The following is a 23792-nucleotide window of genomic DNA, read 5'->3' on the forward strand; positions in this document are numbered from 1 at the left end:
GTCTCAAAGGTAACATATTTACATACACAGAATTATGTATACATCTATAGGGTTTATAGGCCTATATTTAGCCCTAGATTGACAACAAAGTAAGGAATGTCACACAACATTCTTGTGTACTAGCCAAATATGTGGATTGTTAACATACCTTTGTGTGCTTAGTCACTCTGGGTTTTGGTTTCTTTTTTCCACATTGCTGGTGCCGCATTGGAGTAGAGTGCAGTACCAAGACCAGAGAAGAAAAGATGTTCAGATGGTTAATGCCAGAGGAATACAAACTCTAAGAGTGAAAAGAATAGTAAAGAATTTATAGGGTGTACATTAGACATGGGGATTTATTTTTTTTTTAATAGTTAAGTATTGACCTCATAGAAGCTAAAATTACCTCAACCTGACAAATTAAAGCTGTGAACTGGCACATATGCGTTTAACATTAGTGCTATAAACAGGTTATGTGTAAACGCGAGTAAAGTCTAAACTGCAAACTCAAAATGGTTATTTGAGATGCTCTTAAGTATACCTTAGTGAAACCAATCACTGCAATCCTGGTATATGGAAGAGCAATGGAAACGTGCAAAAAAGAACTTGGTGTCTGAAGGTGTGTGTGTGTGTGTGTGTGTGTGAGAGAGAGAGAGAGATTCTGCAGATAAGTGCTTGGCAGTGATGTGTATGAAGTGTGTGGTGTCATTCCTGTCACTGTGTGTTCAGGAGTGTGATGTCTTGGGGGAATAAACTGTTCCGCAGTCTGGCAGCGAGGGCCCGGATGCTCCGGTACCTCTTTCCAGAAGGCAGCGGGGTGAAGAGTGTGTTTGAGGGGTGTGTGGGGTCCTCCACAATGCTTGTGGCTTTGCAGATGGAGCGGGTGCTAAAATTGTCTGATGAAGGGAAGAGAGGCTCAAATGATCTTCTCAAATGCTCGTTGTAGGGTATTGCAATCGGATACGGTGCAGTTACCATACCAGACAGTGATGCAGCTGCTTAGGACGCTCTCGATAGTCCCTCTCTAGAACGTGGTGAGCATGGATGGAGGGGGATGGGCTTTTCTCAGCTTCCGCAGGAAGTAGAGACGCTGTTGGGCCTTCTTAGTTATGGAGCTGGTGTTGCGGGACCAGGAGTGGTTCTCGGCCAGGTGGGCACCAAGGACTTTGGTGGTCTTGACGACCTCCACAGAGGATCCACCGATGTTAAGTGGACAGTGATCTCTCTGTGCTCTCAATCATCTCCTTTGTTTTGTCAACATTCAGAGACAGGTTCTTGGTTCTACACCAGTCCGTTAGCTGCTGCACCTCCTCCGTATGCTGACACAGTCGTGTCATCGGCGAACTTGATGTGGTTTGAACTGTGCATTGCTGCATTGCTGCACAGTTGTCTGTGGAGCAGTAAAGAAAAACACCTGATGGAAGTCGGTGATTTTTCATAGTGGAAAAAGAGATGTAAACAGAAAATAAAAAAAATGACCTAAAAATTGAACTCTGTGCTACACCACAGGTAATATGTACTGCAAACTATGAATGATTGCTTTACCTGAAGGTCCTTTCTGAAAGGGTGTTCTATAACTAAGCAAATATAGAGTCCTTGATGACAACCCATGTTTAAAGCTCTATGTATGAGCATAGGTCTCTTTTTACTGAATCTCAAATTCTCTCTTTGCTGTAAATGTTGGACCGAATTCTAAAATGACACAAAAATGTTTCAAGTTTCTCTTTTTGAAGTCTGTTTTTAAATCAAAGCCAGCGTCCTTCAGTAGTCTTTGTGCAGCCGGCTTAATGGTTCTCTGAATCCTGGACAGAGTTCTGTTTCTCTTACAAGATTTGAGTCTTTCAAAGGTTAAGTGCTTCAAAATATGCACAATGTCCTCCACTGCTGAGCAGAGGCATGCTCGCTGCTTCATATAGCGCACTGCACTAGTCTTAGACATGGGCTAAACTTCACTTGGTGACACTCATCTAAACAAATGATTTCAAGCAGAATTTACATTTCAGGAGTACAAGAATTCCTGTTTGCTCACCATATTCATCATCACTGTTTAGCATTTTTATCAAACTGTTAAGAGTGATGATTTAACTCAGTGCCACACACAGAAACCTCTGGCCTTAAATACCGTGGATCGTTCAAGCCATGCAAAATGTTAAAAAAGTGCACTATCTTATTGATATTGCATGTTGGAGATCTTTTACTTATTTGCTGTCTCGTGCTGTTCAGTTTGTCTTTGGCTTGCTAATCAGTCACAGTCAATCAGTTATTTTGTAATACTGGCAACTGCAAGTTCCCAGCTAGCAGGAAATCCTCCCACAGTGTTGATGACGTTCTCACGGCCTTCTCAAGAAATGTTCAAAGAACATCAGAAGGACGTTTATCACTAAAATAAAGTTCCTTACAAAGGTTTGTCTAAGACATTATGTTTTTGACAGCAGTAGTCTGAAGATGTTTTTACTATTAGCATGTAGCACTGCAGGAATGCGTCACAAAACAACACAGTGTGACCTGTTACCTCAATAACACCTCCTCACATTACAAGACTTTTTTTTTTGAAGAACGTTTGGACATTTCAGGCCTCAGTCTCATCCTGAGAAGATTATCAGAACTAGTTTACCTGGTTGGGACAGGAGCAACAAGACAGGAAAAGTTTGATTTTATTTATCTTTTTCTCAAGTACCATTTCCTCCTGTGGCCATTAGTCAAGCCACACGAGGTCAGTTCATTTCAATAGACAGAGTGAAGATAAATCATTATTTTTCACAGTGCCTAAAAATGGACGAGGACATAAAAGACACAGAGAACTTTTTATTTTTGGTAGCCTTCAGGGTGTTAATTATCTTACAGCACAGGTCTCCGTGTCCTCTGCAGTATCCATTTAAGAAGCAACAAACAACACAATGGAGGACGTTCTTTGATAAGAAACCGACACTTACTTACTGTACAATTAAACTACAAGTGCACTTTTTTCTGTTCTGAAAAGAAAGAAACGACACATAACTGAGCAACACTTTGGTCAGTCATATTTGGAATGTTGTTTTGAACATTTTTTTTTTTCAAACATCGTCATTCGCCGTGCGGATTTCCGTTCATGGACCCGCACTTAACTGAAAACATTTAAAAAACTGTAAACACCATAAATCATGCTCGTTACATGCACTTTGTGACTGTTCATATGTGACTCTTCCTCCAAATATTTGGATGACACCCAACTCACATTTTAGCTTCACTACATTTCCAACAAAAGATGTGCTCGTGTTATGACCTTTAGCAAAACAGCGTTTCATAAAAGGCAATAATTCTGTAAGGCAGAACTATATTTGGACAGTAACACATTCATATTTAAGCAATTTGTGCATCATCAGTATATACAGAATAGACACATTTGACATCTTTTACAAAGGATCCAAGGTCTTAACAGACAGTAAAAGCTATTTGAGGAAAAAGGGAAAAAAAAAAGGTTTGAGGCATTTGTGAGATTTTGGCTGAAAAAACACTAGAATGCAGCTTTTTTTTAAGACATACCAACAATAGATACTTAGTTTAACAATTCCCCTCCAGTCAGAACAGAGACACCGCACAGCTGCTTGCAGTTTGTTGTATACCCCACTGGAGGGGCAGGTTGAGGGTGAGCAATAAGGCCACCACATAATGCATGAGGTCTGGGGTTCAGTAGCATTTCATCAAACCTAAATCAAGTATTGACTTTGCTATACAAATCCAAATCTTTGAGTCTCTCACAGAATCCATCTGACAATTACACACAACTCGCGTTTTTGTTGGCAGTTACACTTTGCCTGTCATTATAGAGTTAAGCATGTAGGTGCAAAAAGCTGCATCTTTCTATATCAGGATGGCTGTGGCTCAGAAGGTAGAGCAGGTTCTCTAATGATTAGAAAGTTGGTGGTTTGATTCCCAGCTCCTACAGATTGTGTCTAAGTAGCACTGGGTAAGAAATAGCTTCCAGTGCATACATGTTATTCAGAAAGTGCTTTGTGGGTGAATGTGGCTTGTATGAGTGTTCAGATATAAGTGCTGTAAAAATATTAAACCTTAACTTGGTACAACTAATTAAAAAAAGGTAAACTGACCAATTCCATAATTGACATCAAAGACCTTCTACAAACCTCTCTCTAAAGTAGAATTTTTCCACTCTGGATTGAGACTCAGACCCCTTTCAGACACACACTCTTTAACTTGAATCTGATGGCACCTAAATGTGTCATCTTCAAGTGAAGTAAAACCTTGGTCAATATGATAACCGCGTCACAGGATTATGAGCATCTCTTCCATCTTTGTGAGTAGCTCGGCTCATTATAATGTCACGTATTCGACGATTAATATAATGATCCCTCCCACAAAATGGCATCTGCGTGGGAGGGATGGTACAGATGCATAAAGAAACATGTTTTCAGTAACAACAGTAGGAAAAGCTGAACGTTCAAAAGCATCGTTACACTTTGCGTGACAAATACTGCACGCTATGGCTCTCTCTGTCACAGTTATGCCTAAATAAAGCTGAGCATAGAGACCAGTTTTCAGAAAAGACAATAATCAAACAAAAGCCACATTACATTATGGCAAATTACTTAAGGCAAGATGATAAACAAAGCTTAATCAGAACAACTTTTTGAGAATTATTGGTTACTTTTATGCCATTAAGTGAGGACTTATAAGAGATTCCAAAAAAACGAGTCATTCTCAAGACTGAACAAACATTGCAACAATGGAATCATCACCAGCTCCCAACCCTAACATGAAAACAGAGATATAGCAAGAATGGCACACAGAACTTAATAGCCCTTTTTTTCTGTAAACCTTTTAACTTGACCTTTCATCAGCACAGATTAAAGATTGAAAGCACAGAAAAAAGTCACTGCACAAATCCTACAATACAAGTTCACCATAAGAATAAATTAGCAGTCTGGAACACATTGGTTGTCGGCACTGCAACACTTTAAAGCTCACTGCTGACATGTCCAAGGTATTAAAAGTGACCAGAATACATTTTAGAAAAGGGAGAGAGGGTTTGATAAATATATGAGACAAAGTGAAGTCATTAAAGCTGCCGTCATGTCTTCAGACATTCTGGAGTCCTCTCTCGTGGCCGTCCAGCTGCACCTTAATCTTGTGCAGTTCTTCGATCTCCTGGTGGTGGCGCTCTGTCTTGTGGCGAACCAGAGAGCGATAGAAGTGAATGGTGAACACCACAAAAATCACCCCCACCGGGACCATGATGATGGTGGAGGCCAGGGCAGCCTGCCAGCCGGGGTTCTGCTGCGAGGGGGTGGTGGTTTCCAGAGGGGTGGCTGATGTGGTAGTTGTCTTTTTGATCTTGCCAGATTCTACAGGCAAGAACTTGATCCAGCAGAGGAGCACCACTTCTGCTAAAAACAACAGGATCCCCAAGGCCGTGGAGAAGCCCCAGGCCAGCTCGATGTAGTAGTGCATGCGTTCGTGAGGAGACTCGCTGACGGAGTTGAGGTTGTGGATGTTGCTGACAGCTTCCACATTAGGAAGAATGCAGGTGCTGATCAGCAGAGCAAAGAGGTGCACTGCCACCAGGATGGTGGTGCACACACTGAAGGCGATGAGAAGCAGACGAGGGTAACTGTATTGAACTTCCAGCTGCACCTCAACCATGGCCACCTGAGACATTTAAACAGAGACATATCCGAATTACTCTACATCCATGAGTACATCAAAGCACACCAACACAATGCAAACTATACTACGCAAAGAATTTCAGGCATTTTCTAACCCTTCTGTATGAGGTCCCATTAACTGTGGTCAGAAGTATTTAAGTCACTAAGAAAGCAGTTTTTTGGCAAGTCTAAGCCTTCAGAAACTTTCTGGAATGTTAACTCTCAAGTCAGATAACAACCACCATGCTTCCAGGGCTGAAAAATAAAGCCAACAAACTGCAGTCCCTCAAATGGAGGCTTGAATTGGCTTCGGCATGAATAAATCTCTAACTCCAATGATCAGGGGTGTCAAACATAAGGTAAGAGGGCCAGAATTGGCCCAGCAAAGACCTGGTGGCACACACACACACACACACACACACACACACACACACACACACACACAGGAAATGAAGCGGTTTATGAAATTTCAGTTTCTGGGTCAGTGTGAGATTCTGTTTCGAAGGCAATGCGTTTTGCTCTGTCTGCCTTACTCTCCATAGCAACAGAGGATGTGGCTTGTCTTGTGAGAAGCCACAATGCCAGAACAGCTACAAATGCTTCTTCTTGATGAGCAAAAAAATTAATTTACTATGGAGATAACAAAACAACAACTAAGTTAACTATATAGCTGTTACTTTGTGGGAAAATTGCTGTCCAAATTTGATCACAACAGAACACAAGATGTGCTTCTCTGTCAAAAACTTAATTCATCAACTTTAACGATATATTTAATTTATATTGTCAGAAAAAACACTCATCCCATTAAGAATGCAAATGGACAGCACAAACATGACATTTAAAACCACTTCCTTCCTGCAGGTTAGTGGGGATTTTTCATATTGGACTAAACTGACTAACCATTGCAAAGCCAGACAACAGTGCAGAGGTCCTGCTGGAGGCCTTCAGCTTGGCACGGCTCAGATAGAGTTTCCTCCACGACAGTGCCTGCACTGAGTGGTGGTTGGAGCTGACCAACTCCAGGTAACTACGTCGCACCCAGTCCCTGTAGTCCATCCCGCTGTTGTCTGGGGCATGCTCTGCGACCCCTAGGGCTGGAGAGCCCATAGGCACATTCAGCTCACTGCTCATTTCACCTGGTGGATATGAAGCGAGACAGAATCACATCAATGACCTGGTGTCTCAGATCCCATTACAGATTAAGATTAGAGATATGAGATTAATACACGTGGCATGTTTAAATGATAATAACAAAAGTTTTTTTTTAAAAATCTCCTGCAAGAACCCTTTGACATGTACCACTTTTATGCAAAAGATGAAGCCACTTTAGCGTGATTCTTAGCTCTAAATATAGTCACAGCTGTTAACTGCTATTCTATCACATTACCATGAACTTTATTTTGAAAGCACTTCCTCAAATTAATCACCAAATTATGATTGATTGAGAAGCAGGAGACAGTGTTAACCTTGTGGGACATTTAACAAAACCAACATTTTTTTTAAGTGACTCATTTTGAAAACAGAAAACTTCCCTTGTGGTCACAGGAGATACGCATCAGATACAAAAATTTACATTTGGTGATGCTGCTGTGGACAATTGTAGCTCATAAATCATCAATCTGTGACATTCATATTTTTAACCATACAATACTGCAGCATTTATAGCCAAGATGGTTTACCAGCTCCTGCCCATATCTAGGTCTGTTTACATATTACAAAAAAAGAAAAAACAAAAAGATACATCATGGGTCCTTCAGTTTATTAACTGCGATGTTATCATAGTAACCCAATAAAGTTTATATATAAAGAAATGCTCGGTTGTGAATGTTTATCTTTGCTGTGTTTTCTCCTGACCATCAATCACAGGAGCTCACTATCCAAATACTCCCAAACTCTGTGTGTGAGAGAGCAAGAGAGAAGATGGGGGGCTGTCTCAACAATGTTTTGCACCAACAACCTATTGGCAAAGAGCCAGGGGAGCTAAAGGGAGGGAACAGGAAATCACTATTGTGGAAAAAAAGACAAAGTTAACGCATGAATACAAACAGCCATGCCATGAGTAAAAACACATGAAAAAAGCAAAGACTTAAGCATGTATATATAAGCACATATCCACTGGCATATTCTAAAGTGATGCACTCAACAACAATATTCAACAAACTGCACAGCAGCAGTACGTCTATCTCCCTTCACGATGTGCAAGCACAGGCTGTGCAAACACAAACCACTGAATTTTACAGTTTGCACTTCAACCATTAATGCGTCAGTGCTTATGATAGTTAGATATATAGATAGTGGTGCGCACTATCTCGCCCACTCTCTTTCTCTCCATCTATCTATATATACACACACACAGACAGACAAGTGCAAAACGGTGGCCCCATGATTTTGCAGGGGTAACACGTTTCAGCAGATGGGTGCACCTTTACGTCTCTATGTATATTTAGAACTCTGGTAAGTTGGCAGGATCCGTTTACAGAGTTTCGCTAACAGAAAGCTAAAATACCGCTGTTATTTCAGTCAGCGTTAAACAGTAAAAGCCGGAAGACATAATGCGAATACTTATGCAAAAAATCTGGTGCGCATTTTAGCCTGAGTCCATCTTCACCTGATATGAGCACCATAACAAAATTCAGAAAAAGCAGGTCTCTACCAGCTAGCTTATTTAGCTAGCCATTCTCAGCAAGTTCGCCTGTTCCTTAACTTTCCGTCTTACCTATCCGCCAAAGTGCCTTTTAATTACGGGTGCAAACTCCGAGACAGTCCTCTCTCCACGTTGCCACCCGACAAATGAACGCTCTCCGGTCCTCTCCGGGTGTTTTAGTCAAACAACTTCCGCTCTTGGCTTGTAGTTAATCAATAAAAGTACCCCCGTTTCACTCCTGCATCTGAACCAGGTCCTCCAACTGCACTGCTCTCCTCCATACCCCGACAACCTGCCGACAGTTGCGCTTCAATTCCAAGTAAGTTCACCTGCCGCCTGGTTTCCTGGTTCGGATGGTGCGGTCCCAGCAGAGTGCAGAACGGAAGCTGAGGAAAACTAAAGTCCTTAAAATAAAAGGTTTCCGCTTGGGCGTGTAACTTTCAAAATAAAAGCAGGTTGAAGCCTCCCGGTGTCTCCTACAATACAAGGAAGACTGTTCAAAAAGCCCCTTTCATTGTTAATGCATAAAATAATTCCACATAAAACACTTAAAAATAATTATAGAAAGTTTAACAGTGAATCCTGTTCCCAGTAACACTGCATTATAAGCATAAATAGTTGTCTAGACTGGGTTTAGAAAAATAATGACTTGCACCATGTTTCGATTGTTTCTAGACCCAGCAATGCTTTATGTCACAATCTCTAAAGTAGGCCTCTCACTGGGTTAATAAGATACATAAATTAAATAATGTTATTATACCTCTTAAAGTATGTAATAAGACCTGTAATGTTAATTTTAGATCAAACTCAAAAGTGCAACTAACTGTAACTGGTGGGTAAGATCATCCAGGGCTATTTTGGAGGTAATATCCTCTGTAAAGCTGACAGAGTGGTTATATCCCTCACACCACTGGCACTAGCAAAATGCCAGTATGTGGAAGTGCATTTACTGCTGTCAAAATTTTTTTTTTTTAGATGCATCTATTTAAAGATTTTTCATCCAGGAGCCAGGCTCCGCTTGCCACTCATGTCAGTTTCCTGTGGCTGAAAATATTGTATTGTATATTATGAGAAATCTTGCCTTATGCACAAAACTACTTACCTGTAGAGATCTTTTTTTGGTTGTTTTTGAAATTATATTTTAAGAGTAACTCTTGACAAATTGTCTATTTAATTTGCATACATGCTTTTGTTGTTGAATACCTATGTAGTTGCTGAAAGTAGCTGGTCATGCCTTTGCACCTGCTGTGAGAATTGCGAAACTCTTTACAAACAGAACAGTCACTGCTGTTTGTAAAGAGCAGTGTGTGTGCTGAAGTGGTCCCAGATATAATCCAGGGGAAACACTGGACTTCTATGCTCCTTTAAAAATGTTGCTGCATTCCTCAAATGATGAACTTCAGATGGAACAATAACACTACATGTCCTGAAAACTTCAAACAGCTGTAGACATATCAACAGCCCCCCTTGACATCCTTCAACAATGCTGACTAGCGAAAATCAGATCTTAATCCACCTCGTGCCAACTCTGACTCTCAAGTATTATTGTCTTAATCTCAGTATAACTGCAGAGAGATCATAAATAGCAATAGATTTACACGTGGTCTAATCAGCAGATGAAATTAATTCATTGGGAGTAAAAGAAGAAGAAAAAATCCAACTAAATCTGGTATTATCCTAATGTAAAGAAATCTGTTAATAGGCCAATGAGAGGTAAGTGTGTCTGACTTCTGTAACATAACTGGTTCTTATTGTAGATTTACAGTACTGTGCAAAAGTCTGGAGCCCTTCTTATTTCATTATATTTTTCTAGGAAAATACATGTAGTTAAAAAAGCAAGCAAACATCAGTGAAAATACAATATTTGAGGACAAACATAGTTTATACAATTCTAACAAGCTTGAAAATCAATATTTGGTGTGACCACCTTTACTCTTCAGCAACTGGGTGTCTTAGGTAAGCTGTCCTGTACTTTCTTAAAGTAACTCCAGGAATTGTTCTCCAGGGGTCTTGAAGGAGATTCAAAGCTCTTCTTTGGATGCTGCCTGCATTTGTTCTGCTCTCTGTCAAGATGATCCCACACTGCTTCTGGAAGCTGAGGAGGCCAATCCATGGCCGATAGTGTTCAATTGTGTCTTTTTTAACCAGGTAAGCATTTACTGCATCTGCGCAGTGTGTTTGGGATTACTGCCATGTTGAAGCTGTTGCTAGTCAGATACTTTCTAGATAATTTTGCATGGCAGATCCAAATTTGATGGTCCTTTTCTGTGTTCATAATTCCATCAATCTCCAACACCACTGGCTGAAATACCAAACCATGACAGAGCCTTGTCTTATATGCATAAAGACAACTTGTGCACAAGGCAACTTGAAAAAAAAATACAATAAAGTATGACTCCTTGGAAGAAGCAGCCAGCCCGGAAATGGGCATTATCAATTATCTTCTGTGGATTAAAACACATGGCATATGTGCTATCTATCCAAAATAAGATGTTTACTATAATGCAAAAAAATCCCCAAACATTGCTGCTCATTGATTTATTTTTCTTTAATACTTACTGGGGAACAGCCAAACTCCTTAGGCGGATTAATTCTGTTTGGGTGTTTGTGATGCTGCTTTGGTTTTGGGAAGGAACAACAGCTGGAACAGCTTCAAAGCCTGCCCACACAAGTCACAATAATAGCCTCAATAATAAGCACGCAGAGAGTATTTAAAACATTTATTTGTATCATCACAGAGCACAAGTGAAAGACTGAAATCAGTGGGCAAAAATGGCTGTTACAGTAGCTCATCTAGAAATCCTTATTCATTCACGATAACGTGTTGCATCTGCGACACAAAACAGAATTTCCAATATCAAGTCTCCTTTCAAAAGGCTTACAGCGTTTACAGATAGACCTTCAAAGATAATAAAGTAATATAAAACATATATTTAAAAAAAATATAGAAAACAATAATATTCTCTGCACAACAAAAATTGTGGGGTTTTTTTTAGTCTTGTAAAAAGGCCCCATTGTATATTCACAATCCAAATATCAATCCAGTCACTTACTGCAGAGCTGAGCGACAGGACAACTGTTAACACTTTTTCAAGTTAACGGGGTAGCCCAGCTAAACATTTCCATATATGAACATTTGCACCAATCAGAATTTCAATGCCTCACTGTTCTCCAGCAAGCTGGTTTTGTAAATTGAGATGGTCAGAGCTACTTAAATCTTTATCGGTCTCTTTGTAGCTGGTAACATAAAGACAGTTTCAGACAAGTTTCAAACATTTAGGTGTTACCTGAAAAGATAATTCCCGCTTTAGAGTTTATTTTATTTTAAGTACAGTTTGTACCTCTTTTACACATTATACCTGTTTGCGTATGGTGAGCAGTCAAAGTGCATACCTTAATATTCTTGAGAAAAACATTGACTTCTTTTTGAGGCTTTTGGGGTAAAATGCCACGATATGTGTTCTTGTAATAATTATGTATTCGTGTGGTGACAGCCCTGCATGGTCCATCATTTACCCACAGGGTTTGCTATGTGAACAAGGCAAGTGTGCAATGCAAAACAGCAGATATACTAAAATAAACAATCTGTGCTAAAACTACATGATGTCTCAGCCCTACAGTCTGTCAGTGGAGAAGAAACCATCAGCCGGGACACTTTCAGTTAAGATACACAGTTTAAAAAGAGTTGTTGGGATTTCACTTCACAATGACCACTGATGTGTTGTGGATGGATTCCATAACAGCAGCCAGGCGACTGCACAGGTCGTAGGCCTGGGTGACGTGGACTTTGGGTGGGTCTTTAAGCACTACTGTGTCAGCTGAACCGTCCAGAACTCTGGGAAGCAACTCGCCGAGCTTCACCTGCAATGACTCTGAACACAAAGGAAGAGCAGCAGAAGTGAGCGACTTAGTTTATTGTTGATTTTCTTTATTGCAGTTTTGTTTCAATTTAAGGTTTAAATTTTAATTAGCTAGCAGCATTACTGGTATAGAATTAAATGTATGTGTGTAATTACAGCAAAATGTTGTCTAAGGGTGCACCTACACTATTGAGTATGCAAACTTTATACTGTATTGACTCAATATAAGCCTTTATGCCTCTGTCCCACATTCCTTTTAATTTAAATGTATTTCAAACTCTCAGAATAAGGGATCCTCATCTACTGTATACACATAAAATATTTATTCAAGATGCACCAACATGCTGACTTAAAGTAATTTGATTACATGTGAATTTTCCATATAATTTTGTTACATAAGTCATAATGTAAAATTTAATGGAATCTGGTCAAATGAAATTTACTTTACTGGTATACATCCAGTTTATATCAAGCACATTTTCCTCAGTGATGAATTATTTGAAAAAATAAACCTTTTCTTTCATATATTTCAGTTGCATTTAACTGAAAATTAATGATTTGTATTTATTGAAAGTTAAAAAATAATTGAGTGTATTTTGACATTTTTGATGCAAACCCTACAGCAACCTAAAAGCATCCTAAAAGTCGGTATTGCAGAAAATGCACAAAAAGCATGGCAGCAAGCCACCTTATATATTTATTTCTTTTTGAGCTGCTGTAATTAAAACTTCTAGCTCATCATATGAGACATCATGTATACAGCTACAAGAATAATAGAGCTGGACGGTACAGACTGATGTACAATCTAAACTTACGATCCATGTCTCGGCCCAGGCAGCAGCACCAGTGGCTGCGGATGGCCTCCATTGCATCTCGGTCTTCCTGGGGTAAAGTCGAGTCCCGGTTCATCAGGTGAAGGCAGGGGATGACGGCCTCATCCATGATGGCAATACCCTCTTCTACTTTGGCCTCCTCACCGCTGCAAAATAGCTGCGATGCGCTCTCATTTAGTGCCTGTGTGGTGGATGACAGGACATATGTACAAACCCTGTTCTGAAAATGCTAGGATGCTGTGTAAAGTGTTAAAAAAACAGAATACAATGATTTGCACATGTTATCACCGTATATTTTAATCACAAGCACTGGAACCACTGTGTAGCCCTCTCAACTCCTTTTAACAGCAGTCTGTAAACATCTGGGATCTCAGGAAAACAGCTGCTGAACTTTTGGGAATGTTGTCTCATTTTTGTCTAATAGAGGATTCTAGCTGCTCAACAGTCCTGAGCTTCCTTGTTTTATCTTATTCATTTGATTATGCTTATGAAATGTTTTCAGCTGTTTTAAGGTCTGGACTGCAGGGCATGAAGCCATGCTGTTGTAATAGATTCAGCATGCGGTTTAGCATTGTCTTGCCGAAATATTCAAGGTCTTTCCTGAAAAAACTGTCATCTAGATGGGAGCACAAGTTGTTCTAGAACCTGTATATATCTTTAAGCACTAATGGAGCCTTTCCATATGTGTAAACTGCCAATTCCATAGGCACTAATGCAGGCTTTTTAAACTGAGTGCTGATGATAAGTCAGATAGTCCCTTTCCTCTTTTGTCCAGAGGATGCAGCGTCCATGACCACGGAACAGTTTTCCACTTTTGCTCAGTCCGTTTTAAATGAGCTGTGACCCAGAGAAAACATCAGCCTTTCTGGATCATGTTCATATATGGCTTCCTCTTTGCGTGACAAAGCTTTAACCTGCATTTGCAGATAATATGGGGAACTGTATTCACAGACGCCAGTTTCAGGAAGTCTTCCTGAGCTCATGCAGTGATTTCCATAACAGAATCAGGCCTGATTTTATTATAGTGCTGCCTGAGGGCCTGAAAATCACAGGCATTCAGATTTTTCCAAATTTTAGAACCTTTTCATGATATTTCACGAGTCTTTGCAATTTTACATGGAGGAACATTATTCTGAAATTTTTCCACAATTGGCAGACACATTTTCTTTTTGAAGATTGGTGAACCTCTGTCTGCTTTACTTAGGAGAAACGCTGCCTGACTAGCTACCCAATCATGTAACTGACCTGTTGCCAGTTAACCTAAGTAGTGAAAATTGTTCCTCCACCGGTTTCTTTTTAGCACCACTCACACTTCCAGCGTTTCGTTGCCTTGGTCCCAACTTTTTTGAGACGTGTTGCTGCCATCAAATTCAAAATGAGATTGATACTAAACTATTTTAAATGTAGGGCATTTTAAAAGTAAAGGTTCGAGAGACACAATCAAAAGCTGCAAAACAGCAATTAAAGAACCGTCGTTTCCAAGTCAATATACTTTATAAAATTCAATACATTGGAGAACAAATCTACTCCTGCTCTAATACTGTCCGACTAGATTTTATACAGGCTGTAATGGGAAACTAAACCAAGCGCAGCTTATCAAAACATTTCCTCTCCTAAATGTGGCCCTCTTGGCCAGTCAGTCCTTCTATCCACATTTTTGGTACAGAGAACTATATTTTAGAAAATGTCAGGGGGACATGGATCACTCCCAGAGGATGGATTCTAATGATCTGCAAACATCTTATTTTAAGCAAACCAAAACCTCTTATTTTTAGATAATTTTTCTTTATTGATATTTCAGACTTTATAGAGAAGAATCGAGCTCAGCGATCTATCTGCAATTCGACGGAGTGGAAAATAGTCCTACTCACAGTGAGACACTTCCTCCTGTAAACAGCAATGAGAGACTTGTCCACACCACGTTTCTCTCCGTTTCGCAGCAGGGTGCTGTTGGTCTCGTAGGCGTGGGCCAAGTAATTCAGTGCCTCACGCATCCTGCAGTACGCAAAGGCAACAACTGCTGTCATATTACACAAAAAATACACTTTTTGTAAAAAAAGAAATGGTTATTTCCCACACAATGTAATCAAAATGTAAGCAAAATATTTAGTTTTATGATCTGAAAACATATGAAAAGTATTTAAAATGAGGGTCCCCATGCTTTTAGAAATTGTTTCGTGTTATGTTACTCTAAAGTTATAGTATTCAAGGATATAGATATCTGAACTGTACTATCATTAACTATTCTTTGGTATGTATATCCTGGCTTTAAATGAGTGCATCTTTACTCTGTGTAAAGAATTCATAACTTAATAGGCAGTGTCAAAAGGATCAGTGATGTGTGAGATTTTTTTTATGTGTAACGCACGAATGAGCACAAACAACCATATATTAATCTGGAAAAATGTGGTCAGACACATGCTGATCGGGTAGGGTTGTGCTGAATATTCGACACCTACTTCCCGTGCTGGTAATGCTCCAGCCCAGTCAACAGATAGACAAAGACCGTCCTGAACAGCCTGTAATCGTCATGCCACTGCTGTGAGAGAGCAAACAGAAATATCACCATCACGTAATTCCCTCTTTTACACTCCTCCTATTTTTTCCACTTGACAGTATTTAAATAAAAACTTCTATTTTGTAGAAAAAAAGAAAAGAAAAAAAAAGAAGTAAAATCAGACTGTTAGAGGCTGCACAGATATAAAGACATAGAGAATATCACCGGACCTACCATTTAATCAAAGACAAGTTTGGTGTTAGGTTTATGCTAGATTCTTGATATAAGAAACAGTTTATTACTGCAGTCTGTGATTGGTGTCTTCACCATCCCAGCTGTCTTTCCATGCTGGACATAGTTCTCATTCCAGTGTGAACAAATGTCACTGGGTTTACATGCTCCCTACTGGAATGTCAACCACGCAGACCCAAATAAACACAGATTAGGGATTTAATATACTGAACACAAACAAACTTCCTTCATAAAGCTGAGATAACCATGTAATAATATTTTTATAAACGCAAAATACTTAATAAAACTGACATTTGAGAGCAGTGCAGGGTGTCTATTTTTACTTTTGGATTTTTAGCCTTTTATTGCTATTAAAGGCAAGAATGAGGTGATTTGGCCACAAATCTGTTAACAGAGCCACTAATTTTCCACAGATGCTCAGCAGTGGAACAAAAATTCAACCCAGTGAAGCTACTTAACAGATGTCTGCCCCTGTTCTGTTTTGGGGGCAAGTCTCAGCTGCTGTTACAGATCACTGCCATACTGCATCATGGACCTAATGACATTTTTTCATCAAATATCTGTTTGAAAATTATACTAATTTCTTTATTTGCATATTTATGATGTTTTCCCTGCATAAAAAAATCAAACATTTTATCCGTTCAGCCTAGAGACGGTACCATGTATTCTTCCATGTCCATGTCTTCTGGCTTAATGAGACGAAGTTTGGCCCGGGCTTCCCTCATGATACTGATGCCTCTGTAAGTACCAAAAATGATAAATGAAGTTTAACAGCAAATGCATGGAAAGGAGAAGATACTGTAAAGTTACAGCTCTGAACTCTGGACACTAGATGGCACAATATGCATGCTATATATTCTACTGTATTTTTAGTTACCATTCTGCTTTCCAGCCACAGTATTACACTCCTATTCCTGTATATACACACACGCTACAACCTTGAAATGCCTCTGTTTTATGTTAGTTCATTTATAAACTTTTTTATTTGGGGTAATCTAGGATAAAATTCATCTGTGTTACAATTATTTTGGCCACTCAAGGACTGTGTGCACCTCTCATCAAAACTGAGGTTGCGGTCAGTAAACTGCTCAAGCAGCGTCCTCTCAATGACACGCTTGGGTGCCTTGTTCTGGAAGAAGTAGACCAGAGCGTGCTGCAGACGTGCATCCTCCTGTGGTGTGGTCTCCTCTTCAGAGAGCTCATACAAGCGCGAATACTCTTCATGGAAAGCCTGAAAGAACCACGGGAAATTTTAATGTTTTTAATGCTTTATTTAATTAATTGTACACTTTAAGGCCTCAGTGTGACTTATACAAGGACCGCACATTTCACAAGTTAAAGTATTTTCTTTGTTGTTTAAAATCTAGGAAATATGGGGATTTCATCATGACTTTAGTGACAAAGTTAAAATACAGATCTTGCTATTGATGTTAATCTTTTTAAATATGAAACACTGTGCTTCATAGAAGTTCTTTATCAAATACAGAAAGAATACTTCAAGAGGCTTCTCACCCTGCAAAGTGAATCTTGCTTCCCGAGCTTATTGCAAGAGAACCTCCAGTTTAGGATAAAAGGAATTCCTTCAGGGATTAACTTCTAGCGAAAAAGTCCCATAAAATGCGCATTTTTGTTTTTGAGTGGATTTTTAATAAAACTGTCTCGCAGAGAGATAAAAACTGCAATTAGAGCACGGGTTGATCCAAGGACAGTTTATGAGTATCTGGGTCTAAATCAGGTCAAATCAGTCATACAGCTTTTACAGATTTTTTGCAATTTAGAGTTGATGTGTGATTAAAAGAACATCAATATCCCAAACAAAAAATACCTTGATGAGGCCAGCCTCAGGACCCTCCTTATCAAAAATTTGTCTGGCCTTGGCTATGGCTAGAATGACACCCTGCATAGCTGGAGTTAGCATCATCTGGGAAATGACATGACAATGTAGAGAAAAAAGAGAATGATTATACCATGAAATGACAGATAATTAGTCCAAAGGGTAAACAAAGAAAAAACATATGACACATATGATATATGACTCAAAACCTATTGTATCTCTTTAAATCTCATCAACATTTACATTAACCCTGCATTTGATCATTTAGCTTATATTTGTGTCCACTGACTAGGAAAGCTATCAGCTGCAGGTATGTATTTATAACTGCTTAAATCACACTCCATTAAGACATTAGGCCTTACCTCTTCATTGTATCCGTCAGCATCCGCCCTCACCATGATCCGGCCCACATTGGGGATCTCCACTTCTGAGACCTCATTCTCAGTCTGTCGTGGTCTGGCTGGAACCTCCTGCTGCTGCTGCTGCTCCTCATTGCTTTGCTCTGCGATAGGTTCAGGAGCCTCTCCAGAAGCCTGGGGCTCTTCTTCAGTTTCAGAGACGAGGCCGGCCACCTCCGGGTCATCCTTCTCTACGTGGATGTCAGATGGTGTCTGATCGCAAAGCTCTACATCAGGGCCAGGGATCTGACAGAGAAAGTTTTCAGATAGAACACGTTAGTATATACTCTCTTATATCAGCGTATGCTTTCACAGCTTTTGGGGGTCTTGTCAGCATACCAGTAAGCTCTGGAAGTCTAGTACCTGGCTTGAACAGTGTGTCTCAAAGTGCTAATTTACAGTACTTTGCAATTCTAACAACAAATGTATTCAATGAGAAACATGGTGAGAAATATTGTGATTCAGAATACTTATCTGCATTCAACAGAAGCGGGTTATCTGGGTCAGCAAAAACAGTTATGTTTATATTATGATCACAACAAAAAGTGCAAAAATTACTTCAAATAACTACTTGTTATCTGTACACTAATCTAAATAGGTCTCTAAATAAGCTCTACATAAGTCCTGAAGGGTCATCACCATGCTAACTGGGGAAATCTGATCGCTGACCCAGATGGACGCACTTTATTTTTGTGGCCTAGAATTTCTGACCCATATTCAACATGGTAGGGTAGGGAATGATAGGGCGAGGTGTCGTGTACTTGTTCACCTGATTCTGCGACTCCTTCTCCTCTGAATCAGAGCTCTGGCTGACCCCCGTGGTGTCAGTGACTGTTGGAGTGCTGGTATCACCTGGCTGGCAGCCAGGGCCCTCTGGTGGTGGGGGAGATAAATCGGTTTGCGCTAAGGTCAAAAAAGAAAGACAGGCTTTGACTCTTCATGTGTCTTTTGAAACGAAGAAGTGCTAAATATATAATTAGATTACCGGATATATTCTAATCTCATCTGGTATTAGAGACCCCACCTAGAAGGTCTGAGCAATGATACAGTCTATTTGTCCAGCCTGAGGGCAGACTTCTGTCTAGAGTTAAGAAAGCTCTGCAGTAACAAGTGTTCATTACATTTTTGATGGGCTCTTGTTACACAGCCAATAAAACTACATTGGAGGGAGGTGATTTTGTTGGAGAGAAAGTGATAACTGACACCTGCTTAATTGGACAAAGAAGTGCAATCAACTAGTTCAATATTTCATGTAGAATTAGATTTTCTTCTATTGAGAATTGCTTATCCTTGCTAATTATATTTTGGGTCCATACAGTTTTTAAATACAATGTCTACTGCTGTTTTTGGGCTCCTTAGGCTAAAGCTTGAACAGATATATAATACTTTGTGCTTCTTAAGTCTCATCCTGTGCTCATTGTGCTCCTGAAAGAGGTTCAAGATTTGATTGAACTGGCTCAGTTGCCCTGGTGTGAACATAATTACAATGACTACATGTTTCATATACATCTCCACATTATCTAGAGTGGTGATGAAATATTTTATGTCATTCTCACTTTTTCAGGCATCACTACAGACCTTCTGGCTCTTTTCTGAGATCAGGTTCTGGCTCTTTCTCTGCTTCTTGGTCTGGCTGTGGCTCTGGAGCAACTCCTTCATCCACCTCTTCAGTAGTGGATCCTGACTGGGGTGCTGGCTCAACAGGTGACTGCTGTATGTTATCCAGACTGGGACTTGTGGGCTCTGCAGAGGCGGTGGACTCTTCCTGCGGGGTTGCCGTCTGGCAGAACTGCTCCTCCCATTCGCTGAGCTCCTGCTGGAACCAGCGGTTATCTTCGTGGACATAGCGCCTGAGGATGGGTGGCAGAGAGTCCATGCCATGGAGCACCTGGCCCGTCTCATCATCTGTGTCTTCTGGGTGGGATGTAAGACATTTTAGTTAGGAAATTAACTGTCATTTATTATCATTTTAATGCCTTTCAAGTAATACCATTTGAATTCATGCATATTAATATCCATTGTACAAACAGGTATTTCAATATGCTACTATACTTAAAATGTTTGCATAGAAAAATGTTTATGCGTTTCTAGTTTCTAGTATCTAGCCACTACTTAAACTGGGTGAACTCCATATAATTTATACATAAATTGTTTTCATTTCAGTTTCCTTTATCTTTACTGAATCTCACTACATGAGTCCAAGTTACAGGAAAAAATGTATTTTTTGATCCTTAACGTTGCTTAGCACTTACATAAGTACATACATAAGTGATGCTGTCTATCTAGTGATGTGTCCCCTCATATAAAAGGTCTTGAATATTTTAAAGACCTCAGAGTACCGTATCACCCCAACAGACTCACTCAGCAGTTCACAGACTGCTGGCTTGTGGTTACTACAGTATTTATAGGTAGAATAGTCACTCTTCTGCAGAACCAGCTTCCAGTTTAGTTTCAGGAGACAGACACCCTCTCTACTTTTGAGATTAGGCTCAAAACTTTCCTAAGGTTATAGTTAGTGCTGGATCAGGTGACTTTAAAAAAACATCTTTTAGTTACACTACAACAGACCTTTGCTGCTGGGGGACTTGCAATGAAGCACAGAGTGTTCTTTCTTCTTTAATAACCGTTCTTTCACTCTTCTTTCACTCTACATGTATTTATGCACACTCACAGCATCTCTTTTGTCCTGTCTCCCCCTCCTCTCACCTCTAGCCCCTCTCTAACCCTGGTTCTGCCCGAGGTTTCTTACTGTTAAAAGGGAGTTTTTCCTTCCCACTGTCGCTAAGTGCTTGTATCCATCATCTTACAATATAAAGCGCCTTGGGGCGACTATTGTCGTGATTCGAGCTATTTAAAACTGAACTGAATTGAATACTGGAATGAGGAATTCTTGACAAACCATTTTTATAATGATATGCTGAGCATTTTGTTTCATAAATACAGTGTGCATTTTAAATTTACTTGAATTTGGCAAATGAAATGTACTAGTTTGGTATACATTTATAAATCTATAAAATCTCAAATAAATCCTGGCTAATAAACAAAGTGATAAACCTTTGTTTTAAAAATATATATATTTCAGTTGAATTGACTTGAATGGTACACCTCCGCTTGTCAGCTATAGTATGTTGATGCTTTGGTTTCTGCTCAGGTGTTTGATAGCATTCCTCTCTTGAATATTAAGGTTGGACAAAGGAATCTTTGCACTGGAGAGAGCAGCTGAAACCTCTGAACTGCCTCTTTGCATCAAGTAAACGGAGAACGCTCTGCAAAAATAGCTTTCATTCCTCTCATTTCCTCTTAAAAATAAAATAACTGAAAGGTAGGTGTACCTGTGATGAGCTGAGGTAGCCTGTCGTCAATGTACATTAGGCAGTAGGCACTTGCGTTGGTCATGCCTCCAAAGGAGTCTCGCTCCAGCTCATCCCACGATGACTCAGTGACACTTATGTCATTGTACTTCAGCCAGCGCTGGTTAGCATGGTCATAGATGTAAGCCCAGTAATGACCAGCTGATGCCTGGCCTTCATGGACAAGCACTGCATGGAGTCTGTAGGGGGCCTAAGAGTCACACGAGAGAAAGAGAAAGAACACTGGAATCCAGCTTCCCAACTTAATATCAGCTGTTCGCCATGAACTGCAACATTACTTTCAGTTGACCTGTTCTTATTTGTGTCCTGTTGTCCTGTTTACATGACACTATTTTCTGTTTCTCTGTAGATATCAGTAAAGTTTAATCTAATCTCAGCTCATTCACTTTCTACAGCTGCAGATGTAAAATATGTAATTGAATTGCTAAATTAGGTGAGTGTGCAGGCCTTACCTGGCAGAGACTGTTGTCTGAGTACATGCCCTCGAGCGTCTGAGTGAGCCTGTCAATGCTGGCCTTTAGTTCTGGCAAACAAGCAAAAAATAAACACAGACCCTGAAAGGAAATGATTTTCACAACTGTTGGAACAAAAATAAGTCAATCTGAATAATACTAATTTGCATGCTTGCATAGCTGTCCTACATTTTATATGATATGTGCCATAATGGGGAAGTTGAGAGAGCCGGCCAAATGTCTATCACCCGTATTCAAAGAAATATGACTCATCTTGACATTTAACATATTCTGATGTATTGTCTGCGCCTGAATGAGTCACAGTCAGCAGAAGAACATTGGCTCTATTTTTGTGCAGGTGCACAGCTCTGTGCCAGTACACTTTTTGTTCTTTACTCACCTGCAGCACTTATATTTAATGAAATGTATTTTATTCCACTGAAGATGGCGAATAAGTGTAGCAGACCAAGTGTCACTGGAAACCGTGGGGCTCATTGCAATTTCACTGTCAAGGCTACCCACATTAATGCATCATCATCATCTGCTGTATCCAGTTTGGCAGCAGTTTTATTGAAGCATATCTTTAAGCACAGTGTTTTTATTACTGGGTGTTCAAGTGAGTTTATATAATGTGGAATATGCCAGACAAGGTAAAAAACCCAAGGAGATTTATGACCCCACTCTACTCTATGCATGTTTGGGTTTTATACTATGCAGCTTCATTGTTTTGGTTTACTCACTCTGAACTTATCAACCCTCAAGCAAGGCACCAAAAGACAAATCGTTTGCAGCTTAACAACTGAAAACACAACACAAAGGAAGCTGAAGGATGTTATGATTTCATATGATGCTTACAAAGCAATATAAGTAAATCTTTAAGGTAATATCAATGTGGGTATAAAAAGAGAATTATCATTAGCATACCATTTATGTCATTCTCAACTTCAGTCCTCCAACGCTGAAGACAGGTTTTAGCAAAGTGCAGCTCTTCTTCTGTGATGCTGTGGGGGGCAGGGTGTGGTGGGCAGTCAATAGGTTGTCTGCACTGAGTGAAGGGCTTGTATATGGGGGTCCTCTGGCAACTGGAAACACTGGAACCCAGGCTCTCTGATGAAACGGATTCTCCGGGATCACTAAAGAAGGCAAGAACAACGACACAGCAGTTACAAGCATGTCAGGATTTCCCATTTAAAGAATAAATTAAATCTATTAAAAGATGATTTCCTTTTCGAGATCCCACTTGTGGCCTCGGTGAGTGTAATGCTGTTGCTCTATACAAGAAGAGTAGAGTTGAAAAAGGTAAACACCTGCTTTCTTTGGCAATGGCTTCACTGAGGGGGGCACTTGGAGGAGTCGGTGACGATGCGGCCTGTCTCGAGTCTTCAGCTGGGGAAACGCTAGTCGGCTTGGTGGTAGAAAACTCCAGCACAAACTGGAGCATGTCAGCTAGAGGGTACTTTGTAGGTCCAGAGCCATAGTTTTTATAACTGTGAGTAAAGAAAGCAGATAATTAGATGGAGATTTGACCTTAAAAAAAAGAAAGGATAAAACTTACCACTCAAGTTTCTGTTGAAGGACTGCCAGTTGCTCCTTTAGTTTCTTTACTTCTCCTCTCCTCTCATGGGTCTGCTCAATGTTTTTGTGAAGATATCTGTAACCACAAAAACAAGAAGATTCCTACAATTAAAAATGTGGCAAAGTTATATTTAAATATTTACACCATACACACATCATAAAATACCAATGGAACAGTGTTGGTCAAGTTATTTGAAAAAAGTAATCAGTAACTAATTACTGATTACTTCCCCAAAAAAGTAATCCCGTTACTTTACTGATTACTTATTTTCAAAAGTAATTAATTACTTACGGTAGTTACTTAGTTACTTTTTAAAAACACGATTTACAACCTGAAGAGGTGATAAAGCGATATATCTTTCAGCCCAATTCTACTTTTTCTACATAATCCATCATACAAAATGTAATCAAATGGAAAAGTCTCTTTTTTAAACTTGTTTTATCAGTTTTAATCT

The 23792-nt window shown here is 39.7% G+C and overlaps 2 protein-coding genes across 5 annotated transcripts in view; both read right to left on the minus strand.

Moving 5' to 3' along the window:
- Positions 1-2764: 2764 nt before the first annotated feature.
- Positions 2765-8654, minus strand: orai2 (ORAI calcium release-activated calcium modulator 2). Of its 2 annotated transcripts, none has more exons than XM_005725330.2 (3): positions 8338-8654; positions 6522-6757; positions 2765-5625 (listed from the first exon to the last, which is right to left on the minus strand). In XM_005725330.2, the coding sequence occupies exons 2-3, from the start codon at positions 6750-6752 to the stop codon at positions 5056-5058; spliced, it is 801 nt and encodes a 266-aa protein (XP_005725387.1). In that variant the 5' UTR covers positions 6753-6757; positions 8338-8654; the 3' UTR covers positions 2765-5055. The 2 variants fall into 2 exon arrangements, with proteins under 2 accessions (XP_005725387.1, XP_005725388.1); XM_005725331.2 differs by having other exon boundaries at positions 8595-8642.
- Positions 8655-11926: 3272 nt separating this feature from the next.
- The window catches only part of usp28 (ubiquitin specific peptidase 28), a 25124-nt gene continuing 13258 nt past the window's right edge, over positions 11927-23792 (minus strand). For 2 of the 3 annotated variants that reach the window (XM_013908875.1, XM_013908874.1), the window contains exons 12-26: positions 23318-23413; positions 23070-23249; positions 22687-22895; positions 21763-21833; positions 21272-21500; positions 19518-19853; positions 18709-18842; positions 17904-18185; positions 17533-17628; positions 16760-16938; positions 16367-16445; positions 15418-15497; positions 14830-14953; positions 12941-13139; positions 11927-12137 (exon numbers count right to left, since the gene is read on the minus strand). In XM_013908875.1, the coding sequence (XP_013764329.1) occupies positions 11962-12137; positions 12941-13139; positions 14830-14953; positions 15418-15497; positions 16367-16445; positions 16760-16938; positions 17533-17628; positions 17904-18185; positions 18709-18842; positions 19518-19853; positions 21272-21500; positions 21763-21833; positions 22687-22895; positions 23070-23249; positions 23318-23413 (2470 nt within the window). In that variant the 3' untranslated portion in view covers positions 11927-11961. The remainder of the gene's footprint in view (positions 12138-12940; positions 13140-14829; positions 14954-15417; positions 15498-16366; positions 16446-16759; positions 16939-17532; positions 17629-17903; positions 18186-18708; positions 18843-19517; positions 19854-21271; positions 21501-21762; positions 21834-22686; positions 22896-23069; positions 23250-23317; positions 23414-23792) is intronic. The other variant, XM_013908876.1, reaches the window with a different exon arrangement.

Source organism: Pundamilia nyererei, unplaced genomic scaffold (assembly GCF_000239375.1).
Source record: "Pundamilia nyererei isolate P.nyererei 1_Seehausen unplaced genomic scaffold, PunNye1.0 scaffold00015, whole genome shotgun sequence".
Classification (NCBI taxonomy): Eukaryota; Metazoa; Chordata; class Actinopteri; order Cichliformes; family Cichlidae; genus Pundamilia; species Pundamilia nyererei.